This window comes from Lachancea lanzarotensis, scaffold LALA0S02, assembly GCF_000938715.1.
Source record: "Lachancea lanzarotensis genome assembly LALA0, scaffold LALA0S02, whole genome shotgun sequence".
Classification (NCBI taxonomy): domain Eukaryota; kingdom Fungi; phylum Ascomycota; class Saccharomycetes; order Saccharomycetales; family Saccharomycetaceae; genus Lachancea; species Lachancea lanzarotensis.
In genome coordinates this window covers 346,518-366,188 of record NW_019212880.1, presented here as the reverse complement: position 1 = coordinate 366,188, position 19,671 = coordinate 346,518, and the positions used below count along the sequence as shown (strand labels likewise).

Sequence of the window (19,671 nt, the reverse complement as noted above, 5' to 3'; positions counted from 1 at the left end):
GAACTCTAGGTTATTGCCCATCATCAGTGAAAGTAAGCTCATCGCCAGAGCATTTTGATCAATACGTACAGTCTAGAGACCTTTAAGCCATCGAATCGATGTCTTTCTCCAAGAAGACATCTGCTGATGGAATTCCGGAAGATGAGCGTGGCGATTTCAACGCAATGATGCAAGAAGGCGTGAAAGCGTTGACAAACATGCTAACAACACATTTACAGGAGGATTCTGGACGTGGAGAGCCTTCTTCAAAGTACACAAGTTCTAGAGAAAGTTCTAAAAGTAAAACTGACACTCAAAGGCTTTTGGAACTCATCAAAACCGAGAATTTCGAGAAAATGGATAGCGATGAGCTGGTGGAATCAATACAGAAAAGTCGCGGGTCCGACGAATTGGTCCCCAGAGCAAACCAGACTCATCTTGTAGGTGTTTCTCAAGAAAGGATAACGGAAGTGGTTGATGCTGGCTCCAGCGCAGGTCACAGACAAGAACGAGATATGGACCTGCACAAGATGGCAACGCCGATGACGAGCGAGAAAGACCAGATAGTCTTTGACACGGGGGAACACGAGCTGTTGTCTTTTCCAGAAGAATTCAGCGATAATCTCAAAAAAATGGTAGCCTCCAGTCTTGCCCAGCACGCTCCGCATGGAAGCCAGCCGAACATTGATTTTGATTTCGATGTGGACGTGGACGTAGACGTAGGAGGAATGGACATGCCTATGGACATGGACATGGCTGGTCGGACTGACGAACCAGCTCTACCTCAGCCTTCATCTGCATCTCGTCCACACTCGCATTCGCACTGCTGTCACGAAAATCGCGACGCATTCCAGTATCCTCGTGGCCCTAGAAGTGCGCCGGACTTCTCAAAACTGATCAACAACGACAGGCCAATGTGCTTATTCTGTGAGTACTACGTCGTATTCGGTGAACCACCGAAAAACATGATACGATGGTTTGACAGAGTACGAGGCCAAACAGCAGCATCTACACATTCGCCTCAACACACGCAGCGATGAGTCAAAATGCGCTGAGTGTACCTTAGGGCCTTTTGAGACGGTCCTGAGACCACTTTCATGACGTTGGACGGTCTTTTGGGCTGGCAGATTTGGAAATTTCTCACTTTTTACGTTTTTTCACCAGCGGTTGGACCGTCAACCAGCCTTATTGTTTGTTTACGGTTCACGAAAAGTAAACAAACATTATAAGTCAAAAGTTCATAAAGCTGGGCTTTAAAATTTGAGCATCAACAAACAAGCGAAGTTCAGCAGTGATACCTGAGAAGTAGGCGTGCTGGTTCAAAACACGCAAATCTTTCAGTTCAGGTGAAGTCATCAGCAATGGTGCATTGGTTTGCATTTCTTTGAGCATCCTTCATGATGCTTAGACCAAGGTCCAAGTATGACGAGCATAAACCAGCACAGCAAGTCCGGCAAGGCTTCAAAACAAAACAGTACAGCCAGCACTAGCTTGCATCTTTGGAGCAAAAATTCAAGTGGCTGACGGAGTATAAAAAGAGGACGAGAATGTAGTTTAGTTGATTTGATCAGAAACACTCTTAACACACCAAACAATATTCATTCTTTTACCCCCACAACCAACCCCCGCTTTCCTGCCTAGCTCCCGGTGACTGGCCCTATAACTATCTCGATTTTTTTTCAGCTGCGTTCATTCCTTCCTTTATCGACTCGTTCGCTCTACATTCGTTTTTTCAACTTCAGCCATTCCTTCGTTTTATCCGATGCAATTCTTCAAAGCCGCCTCAGCACTCGCTTTCCTAACCTCGCTTGTCCAAGCGGACTCCGATGTAAGATACATCACATCTAATGGTGTAGTGTACAGCTTCGCAGTTGTCACTAGTACTATCAGACCTGCAACCACTTATTTGAGTACTTTGTACTACACAACTACAGAAGTGGTTCCAGTGACATTGGCTAATGAGGTTATCTCATCGTCTACAAAAGCGGTCACGAAGACATCTACAATGTCAGTCACCAGCTCGGAAACCGCAGCACCGGCAAGTACTCAGGAGAGCTCGAGCCCTTCTTCGAGTTCGAGTTCAAGCCCAAGTTCAAATCCTGGTTCTAGTTCAAGTCCTAGCTCCAGTTCTATCGCGAGCTCCAGTTCTATCGCGAGCTCCAGTTCTATCGCGAGCTCCAGTTCTAGCTTCAGCTCTAGTGCTACCTCCAGCTCCAGCTCTAGCTCCAGCTCCACATCCAGCTCTAGCTCCACCTCCAGCTCCACTGCAAGTTCCAGCTCCATTTCTAGTCCTAGCTCCAACTCCGCCTCCAGCTCTACTTCCAGTTCTAGTGGTATCACCAGCACTTTAAGTCCCTCTTCAAGCTCCATGCAAAGCTCAAGCTCTTCACAATTACCAAGCCGCACTTCTAGCTCTGGCGTAACGACTCTTTCTAAGTCTACTGTCACACCATCCCCCTCTACTTCTTCAACACCTTTTTCTTCTCTCTCACTGACAGAAGATGCCTACACCACTCAATTCGATGAAGACGGATCGTGTACGGTGTACTACGACGATAGTGATTATTACACTACGATTTACTTGACAGACCCTGGCCAGTCTGTAGATGCGTTCACCACATACACTAGCACCAGCACAGTGTACCAAACCCTCTCACTTTAGAAAAAGTGGATTCTATACTTACAGGGCGGGCAATCTGTAACGACACACAACAATGTACATTAATCATATAATATAATAAGAATTAAACGGTTACCTTGCGCTGAGGCAGGTTCTGTAATGTTTGGTGAACTCCCACCGAACCAATTATACACTAATAGTGCAGTAGCAACTATACCATCATGGGAAACCCTGGCCCACCAAAACTCGTGGATGATCTTTTGTCCTTACTGCACTCAATTTCGTGCAAAAACAAGCACATACTGGTGAGCACTAGCGTGTCCCTTGGTATGTTACGTAGTCCCTTGCCGCACAATGCCTTTTCTTGAATGTGGAAATCCGCACGGTGAAATGTACGTTTCTTGGGCACTATTGATCTACGTTTGTCGCTGTAAGATCCCCAAACTGGCAGCTGAGAAACAGTTCGCAGCGGGTGAGCATGCGTGCAAGCTTTGTTGTATTCCGATTCCGTGGCGTAATCTGCAAATGACGGCATATCGTCATCGAGCACTCGCAGTTGAAACTCGCCAGTGCCAGTTAAGAACGACAAACCCGAAGTTCCATGCCAACGCAACCGAATCCCGTCCATGATAGCATCACAGTTTCTTTGCATAACATGAGCACTTAAACGCACCGTGAAGCGATTGTGATCGGACTTATTATCGATAGAGAACACAAATCGGTATTCTACCTGGCTCGTTGTCGAATCCATATGTTGGAATACCTGGCAAAAGTCCAGACAAAACACCCGTAAGTTCCCAGACGCGGCTACTTGCCTGCAGTGTTCGTTTTCACAATAGTGGTCTTCTACCTCGGTATCCACACCAATGTCAACGACGGCGTAACGTTGAATTTTCATCACTGGTGCACTATGGCTGGTCATCGATTTTAGAAACCCGGGTCTTGTGGCGTGTAAAAATGGAAATCCTAGTGCTTCTTCGTCTGAAACTGTATCCAGTCGACGATGGTTGAGCCTGAATGCTTTCAGAGCATCGTCACTCGGGAAAGCGAAGAGTCCGTTACCCATAACGACAGACACGAATGGCACATCTCGTTGATCCTCAAAGTGAGGACACTTGTTTCGCACTTCGAGACCATTACCAGCATTAGCATGATCGTTGGCATCGTCAGCTTCATCAGCTTCATCGTCCTTTTCGACGTTATCGTCGTCATCATTATCATCATCAACACCTTCCGTAAGCTGTAAATCGCTGTCCAGAGGGTCTTTCACCACGGAAACTTCCAACAAAGGGTGTTTTCGCTTCACCAATCGCGTGAACCTTTTCATCTCAGCGTTATGGCTGTCTTGAGGATCATTATCGTCTACTTAGAGGAGAAACCCTTAAAATCTTCGTCAAGTTGATGAACTTTAAAGATCTTGAATAACATCATCAACTTTCAAGATCTGCAAACAACATATTTTAGAGGTGAAAACACTAGACTTGAGCCCGATAAAGTGAACAAGAGTGCTGTAGCGCTGCTAGTGAATAATTGAGGAACTTATCAGAAGAAAACGCGGTTCGAAAAGGCCCATTTTCGATTATTTTCAAGGTTAAACAAGAAACGAAAGTTCCGGGTGAGATGGACCAGGCAGAGTTGCGGAAACGTATGTCTCAAATTGAGCTTGAGATCGAAGAAATGAACAGTGTGATTGACGAGAACTTGCAAATCGGGAAAAGCGAGAATTTGGACGGAGAAATGGACAACAGCCCGGTGGATGAAGACAAGTTGGATGATAACAAGAAGATAGATGAGAGAAAGGAGCTACGAGCCAAGTTTCTGGCCAATTGCGAACGTGCGACAAAGAGTGCAGGGCAAAGTGCAGGGCAAGACGCAGTGGAAAACCCAGTAGAAAACGCAGTGGAAAACGCAGTGGAAAACGCAGTGGAAAACGCAGTGGAAAACGCAGTGGAAAACGCAGTGGAAAACGCAGTGGAAAACCCAGGGAAGACAAATGGGGATATCGAAAAACCAAAAACCAATGTAGAGTCTACGAAAATGACTGTTAAAGAACCGGAGGTACCGGCACCTTCAATTGCGCACCCCAACGATGATAAAGACCTTAAATCCAGTGCTCCGGATGTAAATAAAAACTCTCCACAAGATCCTCAAAATTCCACTTTCAAGAGTCCAGAACCCGTTCATGAGACGTTCGAAGAACAATTTGAGCCCGCCAATACCTCGCCTCAACCGCAAATGCTTCCGAAGACTCGCAAAGCACCCGCTGGCCCCTCCACTACCTCTTCCGGATCGTCCACCACCCGGCATACCTCCAATCCAAGCCCCTTCCGTGTCGTGTCTGTTTCCAAACAGACAGACCATGCTCAAGCGCAAAAACTCGAGACCCGTCACCACTACCTCACTGGCAAGTGCACCAAATTACAGCGAGAGATTCAATATCTCACAGATTTGCGAGAACGTGGTGCTTTGACGCCGGAAGACTCTCGCAAAATCTCTGGCGCTCTACAAAAGCTACAGGAATACCTAGATCGCAAAACTAAGGAACGTTACGAGGTAGGAGTTCTCTTAAGCCGGCAATTAAGACGGGAAATCGATCGTGGTGAAAATGGTCAGTTTTGGGTCGGAAATTAACCCCAAAATGTCGTTACAAAACCCCTGAATACCCTCACCACTCTTGAATGTTTCTCGAATTCCAATTGCTCACGCATTGTTGAATCGTCCTCTGATCTTACCGATTTGTCTCTATCGCGATATCTCAAATCACTTTGTACTAAATGATGAATCTTTTTTCCAATAATATTCAAAATTTTATGCATATATACTATAGTGAACTTACACAGCTCATCGCTTGAACTGTTCCTCTATTTCATCGTTCCAAAGGGCCCGCCTTCCATCTTTTTGTCCATCGTCATCTATTTCTAATGTCCCGCGAAGGTTTTCAAATCCCTACCAATCTTGACGCCGCTGCTGCCGGTACCGCAGCGGCCAGAACGGCTACTTTGAAATATATCTGTGCTGAATGTTCGGCAAAGCTTTCTCTGTCACGGACAGACCCAGTGCGATGCAAGGAGTGTGGCCACCGAATCTTGCTTAAGGCCCGTACGAAACGGATGGTTCAATTTGAAGCGCGTTGAACGTGGTTGGGAGTCAGCAAAAACGCAACAAAGCTTGTAAAATAATAGGTATAATAGACTGCATAGTTCGAAAAAATATACAAAGATGATGTATATCGCATAATTGGAAAGCTCGAGATTTTCGAGAATGGGGCACGGTTCTAGGATGTACTTCTTTTTGGTCAGCATCGCCTTTACACCAAAAAAGTTGAAAAAAATCGAAATATCCTTAGTAAGTTGTTACTTGCTTCCCCCCACCTCAGTGATAACGATCTTCTTCCCTCCTTCTTAACTACTGCCTTCATCTGCACCTCCCAGCGTTCGATTTTCATCAGCTCCCCACTGTGCAGCTGCCACGAACTCTACAAAGTTTAGAACATGTGCAGGTTGAAAGTTCAAAAGCCTGTTTCGTAATACAACGGCCTGCTTCAAACTCATGCTTCCTTGCGATATCGACGCATTTAGCGCTTCGCGTCCCATCCTGAACCATTTCTCCACTTTGCTGCTCGAAAGTTTGCAGTTGTGCAACGACAGTGCCAGTTTGGCAAGCATGGGAAACTTTTTCTGATTACGAACCCAGTACTTCACAACGTCAGTGGTTTCCTCCGTTGGCTCGTCCAAATATAAAGCCCACTCGGATCCTAGACCCAGTTCGTGTTCCGTAAAATTTGCTAACGCGGCAGCCTGGTCAGCCAAGTCTAACTCAGAACGTCTTTTGGTGCTTACCGGTTTTGTAACTCGTTTGAGATTCGAGCGTATGGCTCGGTTACCACTTGTCTCTTCCAGCTCAACTACAAAATTATCGCTTTGCGATTTTAAGTGGTGATCGATGTAAGCGGAAGCGTTCTGCAAAACCTCGTCTTTGAATCGTACATCATCAAAACTTCCCGCCAGCTTGGTGGTCTTGTTGTGAGGCTGCAAAATATGTGCGACCCAGTATCCACTCTGCTTCAATGTCCACTCTAGTTGCGGATTAAAGTAGGAGCTGCACGTTGAAATAATCGTAAAAAGATTGTTCTTTGTGTTTTCGTCAATAGTCAAAAGATCTTCATCTCTTAGCCCGACAAAAATAACATCTTGCTCCGCATAGATGCCGCTCAAAATTCTGTCACACGCTTGAAAGTATTGTCCAATTTGAACGTAGTAGTCGATGGCATTAGGCAATATATCGACAGTGTCATCCTGCAAAATCTTGATATAATTACCAAAAATTCCTATTGCCTTGAGGAATATTCTCAAAACTGCAATCTCTTCAGGTGAATACGAGAACACTCTCAATTCATCCGCTGCTGAACCACTCAATTTCTCAAGTCCACCAGTAGAACGGAAGCTACTGAACTCATGTTCAAACTTCAAAAATGTCAGTAAGTAGCGGTACCGTGAGACTGGTCCGGGTTTTAAACGTGATGGGGTTGCAACGTTCAGGAACTTTCGAAATGGTTTTTTCAAATAAGCATTTTTCTGTAGAACCACAAACAGACCATCAATCTTGGCCACAAGTTTGGGGTAGTTTTCTCTGAAGATACGCAGCAAAAGCTCAAGGACATTTTCCAAAGTATGACTGAAACTCCTGATCTCGATCAAATCTTTATCGCCTTCCGCTTGCAGACTTTTTCTTAATTGATCTTGTAGATCAACCAAAATGTTTGATCCAGAATCCGATGTAACGCTACTGATTTTGTGAAGAATCGCATAATCGGAAAGAGTTTGAAGCACGATAGGCAGAATATTTGTAGACTCGTTTCCGATTTCCAATAAATCTAGGACGTGGACGTTAGGACCTGACTTTAAAGTTATGGAGTCTCTTTTCAATGTTTGATCCTCAAGCGCCAGGTTGGGACAAAAGGAAACCATTAAGGCGAGGTAAACTCTGTTTTCAGGTGAAGTCCATGTGTCGAGAACAAGATTCACCAGCGTGCTAGATTGTAGAGTTTCTTTGAGCTGAGCTTCAAATTCATGGAAGTATTCGTCAAGCTTCAAGATCATATCATCTGGGGTCAGAAGAAACTCGCCGTTGCTGAAATTGCATGCTTTCAGAAACTGAGCGAAAGAGTTAGCGGTACTGAGCGGAAGTAGCGAATCGATGAAAACATTCAGTTGCTTTTGAGGAAACTGTTTATTCTGTAGCAAAGGTGCAAGTTCCTTGCGTAATGAGAATGCCTTGCGGGGCGCAGAGGAATTATGAGTTTGTTGATCAAAAGCATTCCCATGGCTTGAAGTTGTGCCTTTCTGTTTCTGATCACGTCCCAGCAGTGACACGAAAAGCTCGTAATCTTCTTTATGGCGCCTGCGCATGTGTTTGATGATATTAGAAGTATTTGCATGACCGTCGAACTTGAACTGCAAGCGACACTGGGAATATTTGCACTGTGCGTAAGGCTTGGAAGTGGGGTATTTTGTAACCCAAATTCCAAACGGTGATAGACGCAACCAGTTGTCAAAACGAGCTGCAGTTTTAGGGTCTACATCGCCGTCATTTCTGACCGATGAGTCCAAGTTCGGACTCAGACAAGGATTTACGCTGAAATTCCGAAAATCGAACCCATATGTGTCTCTGAAATGCTGTTCTGCAAGAGCAGCGTCGTGGTCTGGCGATTCAGCCACCAAGCCTGTGGTGACATGAGCATCGTGGTCATTATGACTGTTCAACTGCGTGATTGCAGCAGCAATCGTTTCCTCGCTCGTGGGGTCCATTCTGTCAGATACGGTGTGTTTCTGCAATCCAGATTCAGAATCCGGACGGTGGTTGGCAAATGCGTTCACTTTGTCAACAATCCCGGTCTTTGTAGAGTCCATTTTGAGAAGGGGGTGTAAGACTTCGAAAACAAGTCAACGGAAATTTCACACTCAGAAAAAGAACCCGGTCAAACAGGCGTCTGATGTTTGGTAGAAGAGTACAATAGCCGCCGATTCCTGAAGGGGATTCCTGAAGGACTCAAGTACTCGGTGTAATCGCGTATTCACGGTGAGTACTTTGACGGTTTTATTTTGTTTTTGAGCTTATAGGTAGTGTGAGTGATGTTTGTTGTCTTGACAAATGATATGAATATTGGATGGGAAATTTATCGTAAACGAGATAATTGGTCACATGTGTGGTTAAAACAGGTTTAGCTGGGTAATGAAGCGCTTAAAAGGTCTGGTATCGAGGGACTTGTTTGAAGGGAAATGGGTGTGGTAATCGTCAGTCAAACTTTAGAGAATGAAGACCCGAAAAAAAGAGTTCGTATATAGTGATATGGGGTTTTGGCATGCTGAAACCGTTGTTAGCGGATCTTTCAGACGTCTGGTCTATTGAGGAGAGAGTTGGGGAGCTTTAAAGAAGGATTTTGAGCTTGAAATAGGCTTCTTTCACGTAAATTGTATGATTTTCGAGCTTTTTCACTAATATAAATATAACTGTGCTAAATGACACGATATTGATGAAGTTCGAGAGACATAGAAAAACGTAATGGTTTCTTTGTATGAGAGGGCTCTATGACTCGATTGAGTGTTATCATTGTCACTGCACACCGTTTGCAGAGTAAGGCGAACAGAATCATACTGTATGTGGGAGGTAAATATCACGTGGTGTGCATGATCAAAACATGGGTTGTGAGCGTTAAGAACACATCTTTGATCCAAAAAGCTTGCTGGCTGGATGGCATCCATATTTAACTTCAATATTCCTGCGATTAAAAGTTTCTCTTGGAATTCGCCAGGTTTGATTGTGATTTCTTCAAAAGTACTGACGCGCCAGCATTAAATGTCACTATGATTTAACACCACTGTACACGACAAAAACATAAAAGTTCACCCGAACAACAACTCGATGGATGACACACCAGTCAAATCTCAATTATCTGCACTCACCGCTGATGACTTGCAAACTGGCTTCATGGCCAGGATAGAGACCACCCGTTGGTACGTTTTTACTCTTTCTGCGCTCGTTCCAAGCAACCAAAAAGGTCTAGAGAACTCGTTCTCACAGACGCTGGCTAGCACATCTCTCGCCAAACATATAGAGCAAGACAAGCAACCTTATTCCTGTGACTTGAACATGGAGGCATCACACACACACCAAGCCATACTTCGATGGATAGCTTCACGTGGCACTTTAGTAGACCAAAAAGAATCAGAAAGAGGCGTCATTTTCAAGTGGTTCTTCAACTACCAACACAAGCGAGTATGACACCAACGACCGCACAACGATGGTCACCCGATTTCAATCTCTCTTACTAGTTTACCGTCGCTGAAATTCGTGAAATGTATAATCATGAGTACATCTGCGAGTACATCGCGGGTGTCTCATAAATATATACAGATTTTAAACTCACCTTGTCAATGAAACAACACAAACCCAGAGAAACACAGTCGAATGCTGACTGGGATCTGCTCTTATTAGCTTAGCTTGTATATTTGCATGTACGTTTGAATACGCACCAAAGTGTGCGTTCGCCACTATTTCTTGGCTTTGTATAAGTGTTTGTGTACTTTTTGCCGCCAATGCCTTATAGACGTTCCCAGTGTAAAGTAACTTGACACTGGCGAAACATTGTGCGACTGGCATTGTATAGCTTGTGGATCGCGATTTGATGACCCAAATACGGGAGACAAGATGTCTAACAGGACCGGTGGCGAATTTGAGGGCCATCAGCTATGAATGAAGGCCATTACAGGGGTAACATACTCAATTGCTTGAAGAACAGTCACCCTTATGGGATCCAAGATGATGTCTCTACGTTATTGTGGCGCCCGCTCAGCACTTTGAGTGATAGTAAGTGGATTCAATCTCAGTTCTCACGTCAAGTTATGTTTTAAGCGATGGTGCTGTCTAGTCCGGGGTTTGCAGCCAATTGAGTGAAGAATGATATCCATATTGAATCAAACGTCCGGCATTTCAACGAGTGCTCTAAAAATTCTCCAAGAATGTTTATTTCTCGATGATGGTGTGATTCAAGCAAATACAAAGCGTTTTCCTTTTGGTTCTTAGGATCATCAACCGGACTTTAGAACCCCAATTCCATGACCATCTGACCCACTGGGTCTCATTCCAACCACTCTACTACCTGCCTTCGTGCTCAAACCTCCCCCATGTGCAACTATGTTCCGATGAGAATAAATCACCAATAGTATGATCAAACATCCTCTCGGCTGCTTGGTATTGCATCAAAATTGTTCAAATTATCACTGTTACTATTAGCAAGCATCCCCGATCGTCATCCAACACTGCGAAACCTCGTTTAACGGAAAATCGGCATCTGATGATTTCGACGTTCGTGGCCCTCTGCCATTGATTTAGAAATCTAGCTACAATGAAGGTGACGACGCTAAGCACATTCCTGAGCGTTGAACGAAGCCTTCGAGTGTGGTCATCGTGCATTACAAACCCGTTGTTGGTATTACCAGCCAACTCATCGCTGACGCTCTCAGTGCTTCCGTTGATGATGTGAAGCGAGTATTCGTACTCGCTGCCACCACACTGGAAACCCGTGACATGCCTCTTAGCACATGAAATGGCCGGCCTTCCTCATTTACCCCAAGTACAGGTCGATCTCTATAATCAATATGCCACAGTTGTGTGTGTTGAATTGGCCTCGCTTACGCTGAGAGTTTTTCCAAGATGTGTCTGACTTCTACCACCTCCACTCGCATCATATATAACAACGATGGCAGTGGTTTCGACAGCCGTAACGCACCGGACTCATTTCAACTCTCAAAGGCGCACGCAATGGGCGAGCTAAACGCAGCACAGTTTTTGGCGCAAGTAGCCCAGGCCACAAATGGCGATATTTATTACACTACGGATTTCAAAGCTGCTCAGTCAGGCGTTTCAGTAGCCCTGCAAGACTTACAGGCTAAGTATGACCACAGCACGGGAACTGTAACGCAGTTGGTGAATAGTACAGATCCATTCGCCACAGTGGTGGAAAACAGCAGTGGAAACACCGTGACCAACGTTTTCACCGATGAAACGACGCTGGTCCGTGGTCTACCCCATCTGTACTCTTTGCAGCGTTTGCCCGTGGTGGTAACCGTGGAATTGCGTTCTCATGAGTACGCAACCATACCTTTGGTTAAAGATTTGGCACATGCAACACTTGTGTCTACTTCGAGTGCAGTGGTGGCTAGACACGCCGTAGCTGCGGTGCAGAGCGCTACAGCTAAGCAACAAGCTGTATTCCACTTTGTGGAGTCTCAGGCGTTGTCGGGATCAGTTGAAGCCATTGCTGCATCCGCTGAAGTAGACAACGAAAAAGATGCAGTTGAAGAGTTGCCTAGATTTGCATACCATAGCTCTGCCAGGAAGCCATCGGTCTTGATTGTCAACCTCTCTCCATACGCACAGGCGTTCGCTGATGCCCTACCTGCTGATGCAGCTTTCCTCGATGTGCACGTATACAGACCATGGTCTTTCGAACAATTCTTCGAACAAGTCCCAGAGTCGGTGCGTAAGATAGTCATTGTGCAGCGTACGAACGGCGCATTCGCGACCAATGGGTTCGAACCTATTTTGCTAGACTTCTTTGCAGACTTTAACACGCTGGTCGAAAGAGGCGTAGATCAACTACTAGTGACCAACGTTGGTGAGCTACACGATATGTCTGTCGCAACTGCAATCCAGAAAATCGTTACTAATGCACTTGCTGAAACACCTAATAACACATTATTTATTGGAAAAGCGTCCGAGACGGCGGCCACTGAACAGGCTATCCAACTTCAATCCTCTATTAAGGGCGTTTTCTCTTTGGAGGATGCTTATTTAAAGGTTCTTCGGCAGTTATTTGCCTCGAACCTCCAGATTTTGAATCAGTATCATCATCCAGATGTCAATGCCACTAGCCCCGAATACGGGTTCGGGTTGGCCTCCAAACAGGACAGCGAGAGACAGCGTCTGCGCGATTTGGTTTCTGCTTCCCTGGATGCTAGCGCTTATCAGTCACCCGAAGGTGCTCGTATTGTGGAGCTTTTGTCTAAATGGCTTCGCTTGAGTGAAAATCAACAGATTGGAACCTCTCTGGAAGATGCCAACCGCACCGCTACCGAGGTATTTGAAATTTTGGAGCAGAACCAGGATTCTAGTGTAGCTTTGAAACTTTTGAAAGCTGCTCCAACCGTGGAAAGCTTTAAATTCGCCTCGAAATGGCTCATTGGATCCGACGCCTGGTCTTATGACTTAGGTAACTCGGGTGTCCACCACGTTCTCTCTTCTCAACAGGACATCAACATGCTCATTATCGATTCGGAGCCGTATGAAAATGTCAAGAACTCCAAATCTAAGCTCAGGAAGAAAGATGTTGGCCTTTACGCTTTGAATTTCGGAAACGCTTACGTTGCATCGGTGGCTGTATACTCTTCTTACACGCAGTTGCTAACGGCTTTAATTGAAGCCTCCAAATTCGCGGGCCCCTCTATCGTTTTAGCATATTTGCCATACTCGTCCGAGCGCGACACTCCTTTAGACATATTGAAGCAGACCAAGAATGGTGTGGAGTCTGGTTACTGGCCACTCTACCGCTACAATCCCAGAGAGGAAAATCCAGATGAAGCTTTCAAATTGGAGTCTTCAGTTATTCGCAGACAGCTTCAAGAATTTTTGGACAGAGAGAACAAGTTAAGTCTCCTAACTCGGAAAAGCCCCGAGCTCGCTAGAAATTTGAAACATGGTGCAAGTGGTGGAATTGAAGCTAAACAACTGAGAAGAGCAAACGCTGCGTACGAGCAGTTACTCGAAGGTTTGTCTGGACCTCCTTTGCACGTTTACTACGCCTCAGACGGTGGGAACGCTGCAAACCTGGCCAAAAGGCTAGGGTCTAGAGCTTCTGCTAGAGGATTAAAGGCTACAGTCCTGTCCATGGATGATATAGATTTTGAGACTTTTCAAGACGAGCAAAACGTCGTTTTCGTAACGTCAACTGCTGGTCAGGGTGAATTCCCACAGGATGGTAAGGCTTTTTGGGATCAGCTCAAGGCTTCTTTGGATTTAGATTTGGCCACTCTCAATTTCTCTGTTTTTGGGTTAGGTGATTCTCTATACTGGCCTCGCAAAGAAGACAAGCATTACTACAATAAACCAAGCGCGGATCTTTTCAAAAAACTGGAGCTTTTGTCCGCCAAGCCACTAGCTCCGTTAGGTCTGGGTGACGATCAGGATGCTGACGGTTACCAAACTGCTTACAGTGAGTGGGAACCAAAAATATGGGAGGCGCTTGGCGTGTCTGGTGCCGCTGTCCCAGACGAACCTAAGCCAATCACCAACGAAGACATGAAGATAGGCTCCAATTTCTTGCGTGGTAACATCGCAGAGGCTTTAGTTGATGACTCTACTGGTGCCATTTCTGCCACTGACCAACAACTGACCAAATTTCATGGGATATACATGCAAGATGATCGTGATATCAGAGATACTCGGAAGGCTCAAGGTTTAGAGCCTTACTATATCTTCATGAGTAGAGTAAGACTTCCCGGTGGTAAAGCTTCTCCCGAACAATGGCTTATTCTTGACAAGTTGTCCGATAAGACAGGTAACGGTACCATAAAAATCACGACCAGAGCTACTTTCCAGCTGCACGGTGTTGTGAAAAAGAATTTAAAGCACACAATAAGAGCCATGAACTCGACCCTCATGGATACTGTTGCTGCTTGTGGTGACGTCAACAGAAACGTCATGGTGTCTGCTCTTCCTGCAAATGCAAAGGTTCATAAGCAAGCTTCTGATATTGCGGCGAGAATCTCGGAGTATCTTCTACCGCAAACAACGGCATATCACGAAATTTGGCTGGAGGGTGCCGATAAAGAGGACGACGACCCTAACTGGCCTTCTATTTTTGAAAACAGAAAGGAAGGTCCTACCAAGAAGAAGACCCTGGTCAGCGGCAATGCTCTCGTTGACGTTGAGCCATTATACGGTCCTACTTACTTGCCTAGAAAGTTCAAGATCAACATGGCTGTGCCCCCTTTCAATGATGTTGATGTGTGGTCGATCGACGTTGGTTTGATCGCCATTGTCGATGAAAGCACTCAGACAATCAAGGGTTTCAACTTGTACGTTGGAGGTGGTATGGGTTGTACTCATAACAACAAGAAAACGTATCCAAGAACCGGTTCTTCTTTGGGTTTCGTAAGCGCAGACGAAGTTCACATCGCTATTGAAAACGTAATGATTGTTCAAAGAGACAATGGTGATCGTGCGAATCGTAAGCACGCTCGTCTGAAGTATACTGTTGATGACTTGGGCGTCGATGTTTACAGACAGAAAACGGAAGAACTCTGGGGTAAGAAGTTCGGTCCTGAACAACCTTACGAAATCAAATCTAACATCGATTACTTTGGATGGGTTAAAGACGAGACGGGGAAGAACCACTTCACAATTTTCATCGAAAATGGTAGAGTGGAGGACACACCCGATTTGCCTCAAAAAGCTGGTCTTAGAAAGATTGCACAATACATGCAAGAAACGAAGAGCGGTCACTTCCGTTTGACCGGTAATCAACACGTTGTGATCAGCGACATCACCGATGAGCATTTGGCTGCGGTCAAATCTCTCTTGAACAAGTATAAGCTCGACAACACTAACTTCAGTGGATTGAGGCTTTCATCTGCGGCCTGTGTTGCTTTACCTACTTGTGGTCTTGCGATGGCCGAATCTGAGCGTTACTTGCCTGTTCTTATCACGAAGTTGGAAGACATTTTGGAACAGTACGGGCTGCGTCACGACTCGATCGTGATGAGAATGACCGGTTGTCCAAACGGTTGTTCGCGTCCATGGTTGGCTGAAATAGCCTGCATCGGTAAAGCCCCTGGCACCTACAACTTAATGCTGGGAGGTGGTTATCATGGGCAGAGACTCAACAAATTGTACAAGGCTTCTATCAAGGAAGACGAGATCATTGCGATCTTGAAGCCATTGTTCAAGAACTGGTCTCTACACAGACTTGATGGTGAGCATTTTGGTGACTTCCTAATCAGGACTGAGGTCATCAAGCCAACATTGGAAGGTAAGTACTTCCACGATGACGTTTCTGAGGACGCTTTGTAAGAAGCGAAAAAATCCTACAGACGCGACCGAAACGTGTCTTCTAGCTACACAGACGGTTATAAAGCTGATAGACGACCTGCGATGAGCACAAGATATCAAGAAACCTAATCGCTTCGTGTGTGTTCGGTTTCCTGCTTTTGGCTTCATCGGCTGATATGGTCAAAGCGGATAAAGGCTGATTATATAATACTCAAATCACGTTTTATTTATTGCCTTCAGACTTACGTAATCCACGACATTGATTTATAGATCGTATTTCACGAAGGAGAGACTAGCCCATATAGGTTCACCTACTATATTCTTTCTGGTCTGTCAAGGGTTTGACCGGGTCGTCAAAAGCTCAACCACTCGTCACGATATGTTAATGAGAACCAGCAGACGCTTTACAGTACCAACTGGATTGCGAATTTCCAAACGCCTTTCTTATAGTCGGTTTTTTAACTCCCAATGTTCTGCGAAAGTTAGCTTCTGGGGTGTCTCCAGATCTTCGATCCCAATCATGACTGCTGCGCTAGGGATGGGACTCACAGGAGTGGGGTTCTGGCTGTGGCAGCAACCGCATTTGATTGGGAATGACGCGGGTCCTATTGAGGACGGCAATGAATCAGTGAAAGTTGACAATTCAGTTGCACCATTTCCAACACAGTTGGGTCCTCCTGATTTCCCTCTCACGACTTCCTATACCCTTTTAGGCTTTGGTACCCGCTCAGTTACTTTCGTAAACTTCAAAGTTTACGCCCTGGGACTATATGTGGCAAAGCAGGATTTAGCGTTAATATCACAAATCCTCAGCACCAATTATTTGTCGCAAGCGTTTGTCGACACTGATGCTTCAAAAAGCCATTCTGAAAACATTGAGCTGGCTTTTAGAGATCCAGTGAAGTCACGAACACTTGTTGGCAATCTCATCGACGGTGGGGTGCGAATGACGGCCAAAATAACGCCCATCAGGAACACTGATTTCAACCATCTCAGAGAGGGCCTAATAAAGTCTATTCTGAACCATCCGGACGCAAAGAGCAACCAGGAAGTAGTATCGAAAGGGATCCAACAATTGAAAGATGCTTTCATCAGAAAGGGTTCCGTTCCCAAAAATGACGATCTGCTCATTGAGCTACAAGTTAATGGCTCATTACAGCTAGCCTACCGTTCTCGGAAATCTGGGGAACAGGTGATGCTAGGTCGTGTGGACGAGCCGCTTATAGGGAGACTTCTTTTTAGTCAATACCTCAGCGGACCAAAACCTCTAAGTTCTTCCGCAAGGGACTCCTTTGTGTCCAAAGTTAAATTATTAGTATGATCATGCCTTTCAACTTTGATGACAATGAGGCATTCTTTCAATCCAATTCCTTGAGCATCTCACTTACGGCTGCAGAATCTTCAACAGTCAGTTTAGCTCCGAGTTGCGCTCGTTTGAAAGAAGCCAGCCGAGCAGCGGCGGAAAGTTTGAAAATATCGCCCTTGTGGCAAAGTTCATTACACAGCACGCCAAGTAGAGTATCTCCCGCGCCTGTGACACTCACGACTTTTGAGGCAGTCTCCGGTATGTTGTAATGCTCAAACATCATTCCTATTTGTTTGCCCCCAAAAACCAAACCTTTCGCCAAAAATACATAGTCTGCTTGAGACTCTTGCGAGTGTTTCTTTGCCAAATCCTCTATAAGTGTGAAAACATATATCCCGTTCGCCCCATCTTTGACTAAAATTCTTGGGAAGTATGGCAGAAGGTTAGATGCCATTTGGAAAACGCCAGATCTTCTTACGTCATTCAAGCTCTTGGAGAAACCGCTGACTTTAGTTTCATTCCTTAATGCATTGTCTATTTGTAACGAGTCAAGCACTGGAAACCATTCATTCACGTCAAATTTATCAACGCTTTCAAAGGATGTATAAATGCTTTGTAGCTCGGAGGCAGTAGGGGTTATCAGATAGAATTTATTGTTCGGGAATACCTCGAGATTTCGAAGCAAACTGAGTTTTTTCGCTTTGGTATCTGAAACCGGTTCAAACACCACCATGTAGCCGAATTTGCTCTGTAAATCGATAAGCTGCTGCATCGTTTGGACAGTGACATTAGCATCCAATACTAACACCTTAGGTTTCGCAGTTTCTAGATTGCTTGACAAGAACTCATACGGCAATTTCGTCGTTATATCCATATCAGCACAAGCCACAACTAGCTCTCCATCATTAGAGTGCATTGAAGAATATTGAGCAGTTGCATGCTTAGAATCAACGAAAATAGAGTCTGCAGGCATGCCTAGTTTTGCCAAAATAGCAGACCCAGATGTGTCATCGCCTACAGAACTTATTAACCTTGTAGACACTTCCGGGTACCTATTGGACCAATGCGCAGCTAATGCAACATTGTAACCAACACCTCCAACTGAGGTACGGACTCTTCCTATATTGGAGTCCTTCATGCGAATCTTGCTGGTGATGGTGCTTTGTGTGTCTAAAGCGACCGCCCCAACCACCACAGAAGTGTTGGTGGTGGGGTTTCGTGGGGTGAAAATTTGTGCTGGTTGAGAATAGGAAACAAGATGCGGGTCTCTATAAAGCTTGGATAATTCCTGAGCAATTTGAGCGCCTGCCCTGGCATTATTCAAAACAAAATCAACGTTGCTTTTGACCGATTTTCCTTTCGTTGCTTCAGAAATCTCTCCCAATAAGAATGGCGTTAGGTTCTTCCCGCGAATGCCTAACTGACTGGCCTTATAAGTTGCTTTATCGATGATACTCTCAACCCATGTATCATCTAAAGCAACTTCGTTAGGAGGAGGCACACACATGAGATAGCCAGAGTGGAGGTTCATTTGACGCCCAGCGTGTATGATACGTGCAGCTTGCGAGAAATTCTCGAAATTGTAAGGGGAAGGTACGCCAGAATCTCTGGAGTAAAAGCCTGGAACGTTTGATCCTGGAGGTCCAAGAGTTGCTACCATACAACCCTTTGTTTCGAGATACTCCATTGTTTTCTCGATATCCAGAATGGCCTTTGGGCCTGCACAAACCACGGCTACGGGCGTCCTACCAAGTTCGTCTAGATCTGCGCTGATATCCATCGTCGTTTCTGCTCCTCTATGAACACCTCCCAGCCCACCAGTGGCAAAAACATCGATACCTGCCATATGAGAAAGTATCATGGTACTTGAAATAGTAGTGCCTCCCAACATTTTGTTGGCCATTGTGTAAGCAATGTCTCTTCTGGACACCTTATTGATAGATTTGGTCTTTGCCGATGTTGCTAGTAGCTCAAGTTCCGAGGATTGAAGTCCCACCGTAGGTATTCCATCTACAAAGGCAATTGTTGCAGGAATAGCACCCTGGTTTCGAATTTGTGACTCCACTTGCACGGCCATTTCCAAATTTTGGGGGAACGGTAAACCATGAGTTATGATAGTAGATTCCAAGGCGACAACTGGTCGTTTGCCAGACAAAGCACTTCTCACCTCATCTGAGACTTTGAGCTTATGAAAAAGCCTTTTAAACCGAAATGAAGAAGAAATCTTGAGCATTGGCTCCCGAGGACTACTTCATATGTTTAATGCAGTTAGTTAAGCGGTTCTGATAGCGAATTTATCAACTGATGAGGGGCATCACTACAACAATCTAACATGTGACGAAACATGAAAGGGTTTGCCAGTCTAGCTGCAAGGTTTAAGTTTCACAAAGTAGCAGTCTAGTAGAGCATTTAAACCATTTGGGTAGTTTATTCCGTGTTTTTCAGGCTGCAGAAGTTCTGACAAACTCGTATTTTCGATTGTTTTCCGGGACTTGATGCCATCATTGAGCGTCGTAACTGGAAGAATGCCCATGAAACGATAGTAATGCCAGCTGATTTTTTTTGGAGGAGAACAACAACGATGAAGTTTCAGACTCGAATTACGGGGTCCTTGTTTTTGGAAGTCCACGCGCTCATTTCAACCGTACAAACCTTTCTT

General features: G+C 45.2%; 9 protein-coding genes across 9 annotated transcripts, besides 1 other annotated feature; 6 read left to right on the top strand and 3 right to left on the bottom strand.

Moving 5' to 3' along the window:
• Nucleotides 1–98: 98 nt before the first annotated feature.
• IBD2 (LALA0S02e04258g1_1) lies at nt 99–1,019 on the top strand (the record flags this gene model as incomplete). The annotated part of the gene is made up of 1 exon (XM_022773730.1): nt 99–1,019. The coding sequence occupies one exon, from the start codon at nt 99–101 to the stop codon at nt 1,017–1,019; it is 921 nt and encodes a 306-aa protein (XP_022627227.1).
• Nucleotides 1,020–1,741: 722 nt separating this feature from the next.
• On the top strand, nt 1,742–2,641 carry DSE2 (LALA0S02e04236g1_1; the record flags this gene model as incomplete). Its single annotated transcript, XM_022773729.1, has 1 exon — nt 1,742–2,641. The coding sequence occupies one exon, from the start codon at nt 1,742–1,744 to the stop codon at nt 2,639–2,641; it is 900 nt and encodes a 299-aa protein (XP_022627226.1).
• Nucleotides 2,642–2,810: 169 nt separating this feature from the next.
• LALA0_S02e04214g (LALA0S02e04214g1_1) lies at nt 2,811–3,926 on the bottom strand (the record flags this gene model as incomplete). Its single annotated transcript, XM_022773728.1, has 1 exon — nt 2,811–3,926. The coding sequence occupies one exon, from the start codon at nt 3,924–3,926 to the stop codon at nt 2,811–2,813; it is 1,116 nt and encodes a 371-aa protein (XP_022627225.1).
• A 293-nt stretch (nt 3,927–4,219) lies between these two features.
• On the top strand, nt 4,220–5,230 carry BNI5 (LALA0S02e04192g1_1; the record flags this gene model as incomplete). Its single annotated transcript, XM_022773727.1, has 1 exon — nt 4,220–5,230. One exon carries the CDS (start codon nt 4,220–4,222, stop codon nt 5,228–5,230), a length of 1,011 nt encoding a protein of 336 aa, XP_022627224.1.
• A 290-nt stretch (nt 5,231–5,520) lies between these two features.
• RPC10 (LALA0S02e04170g1_1) lies at nt 5,521–5,733 on the top strand (the record flags this gene model as incomplete). Its single annotated transcript, XM_022773726.1, has 1 exon — nt 5,521–5,733. One exon carries the CDS (start codon nt 5,521–5,523, stop codon nt 5,731–5,733), a length of 213 nt encoding a protein of 70 aa, XP_022627223.1.
• A 267-nt stretch (nt 5,734–6,000) lies between these two features.
• Nucleotides 6,001–8,508, bottom strand: LALA0_S02e04148g (LALA0S02e04148g1_1; the record flags this gene model as incomplete). The annotated part of the gene is made up of 1 exon (XM_022773725.1): nt 6,001–8,508. One exon carries the CDS (start codon nt 8,506–8,508, stop codon nt 6,001–6,003), a length of 2,508 nt encoding a protein of 835 aa, XP_022627222.1.
• Nucleotides 6,001–8,508: a mobile genetic element (isolated transposase of Rover hAT-like DNA transposon).
• Nucleotides 8,509–11,311: 2,803 nt separating this feature from the next.
• Nucleotides 11,312–15,727, top strand: MET5 (LALA0S02e04126g1_1; the record flags this gene model as incomplete). The annotated part of the gene is made up of 1 exon (XM_022773724.1): nt 11,312–15,727. One exon carries the CDS (start codon nt 11,312–11,314, stop codon nt 15,725–15,727), a length of 4,416 nt encoding a protein of 1,471 aa, XP_022627221.1.
• A 358-nt stretch (nt 15,728–16,085) lies between these two features.
• On the top strand, nt 16,086–17,027 carry LALA0_S02e04104g (LALA0S02e04104g1_1; the record flags this gene model as incomplete). The annotated part of the gene is made up of 1 exon (XM_022773723.1): nt 16,086–17,027. One exon carries the CDS (start codon nt 16,086–16,088, stop codon nt 17,025–17,027), a length of 942 nt encoding a protein of 313 aa, XP_022627220.1.
• A 37-nt stretch (nt 17,028–17,064) lies between these two features.
• On the bottom strand, nt 17,065–19,245 carry LALA0_S02e04082g (LALA0S02e04082g1_1; the record flags this gene model as incomplete). The annotated part of the gene is made up of 1 exon (XM_022773722.1): nt 17,065–19,245. One exon carries the CDS (start codon nt 19,243–19,245, stop codon nt 17,065–17,067), a length of 2,181 nt encoding a protein of 726 aa, XP_022627219.1.
• Between the last annotated feature and the right edge of the window lie 426 nt (nt 19,246–19,671).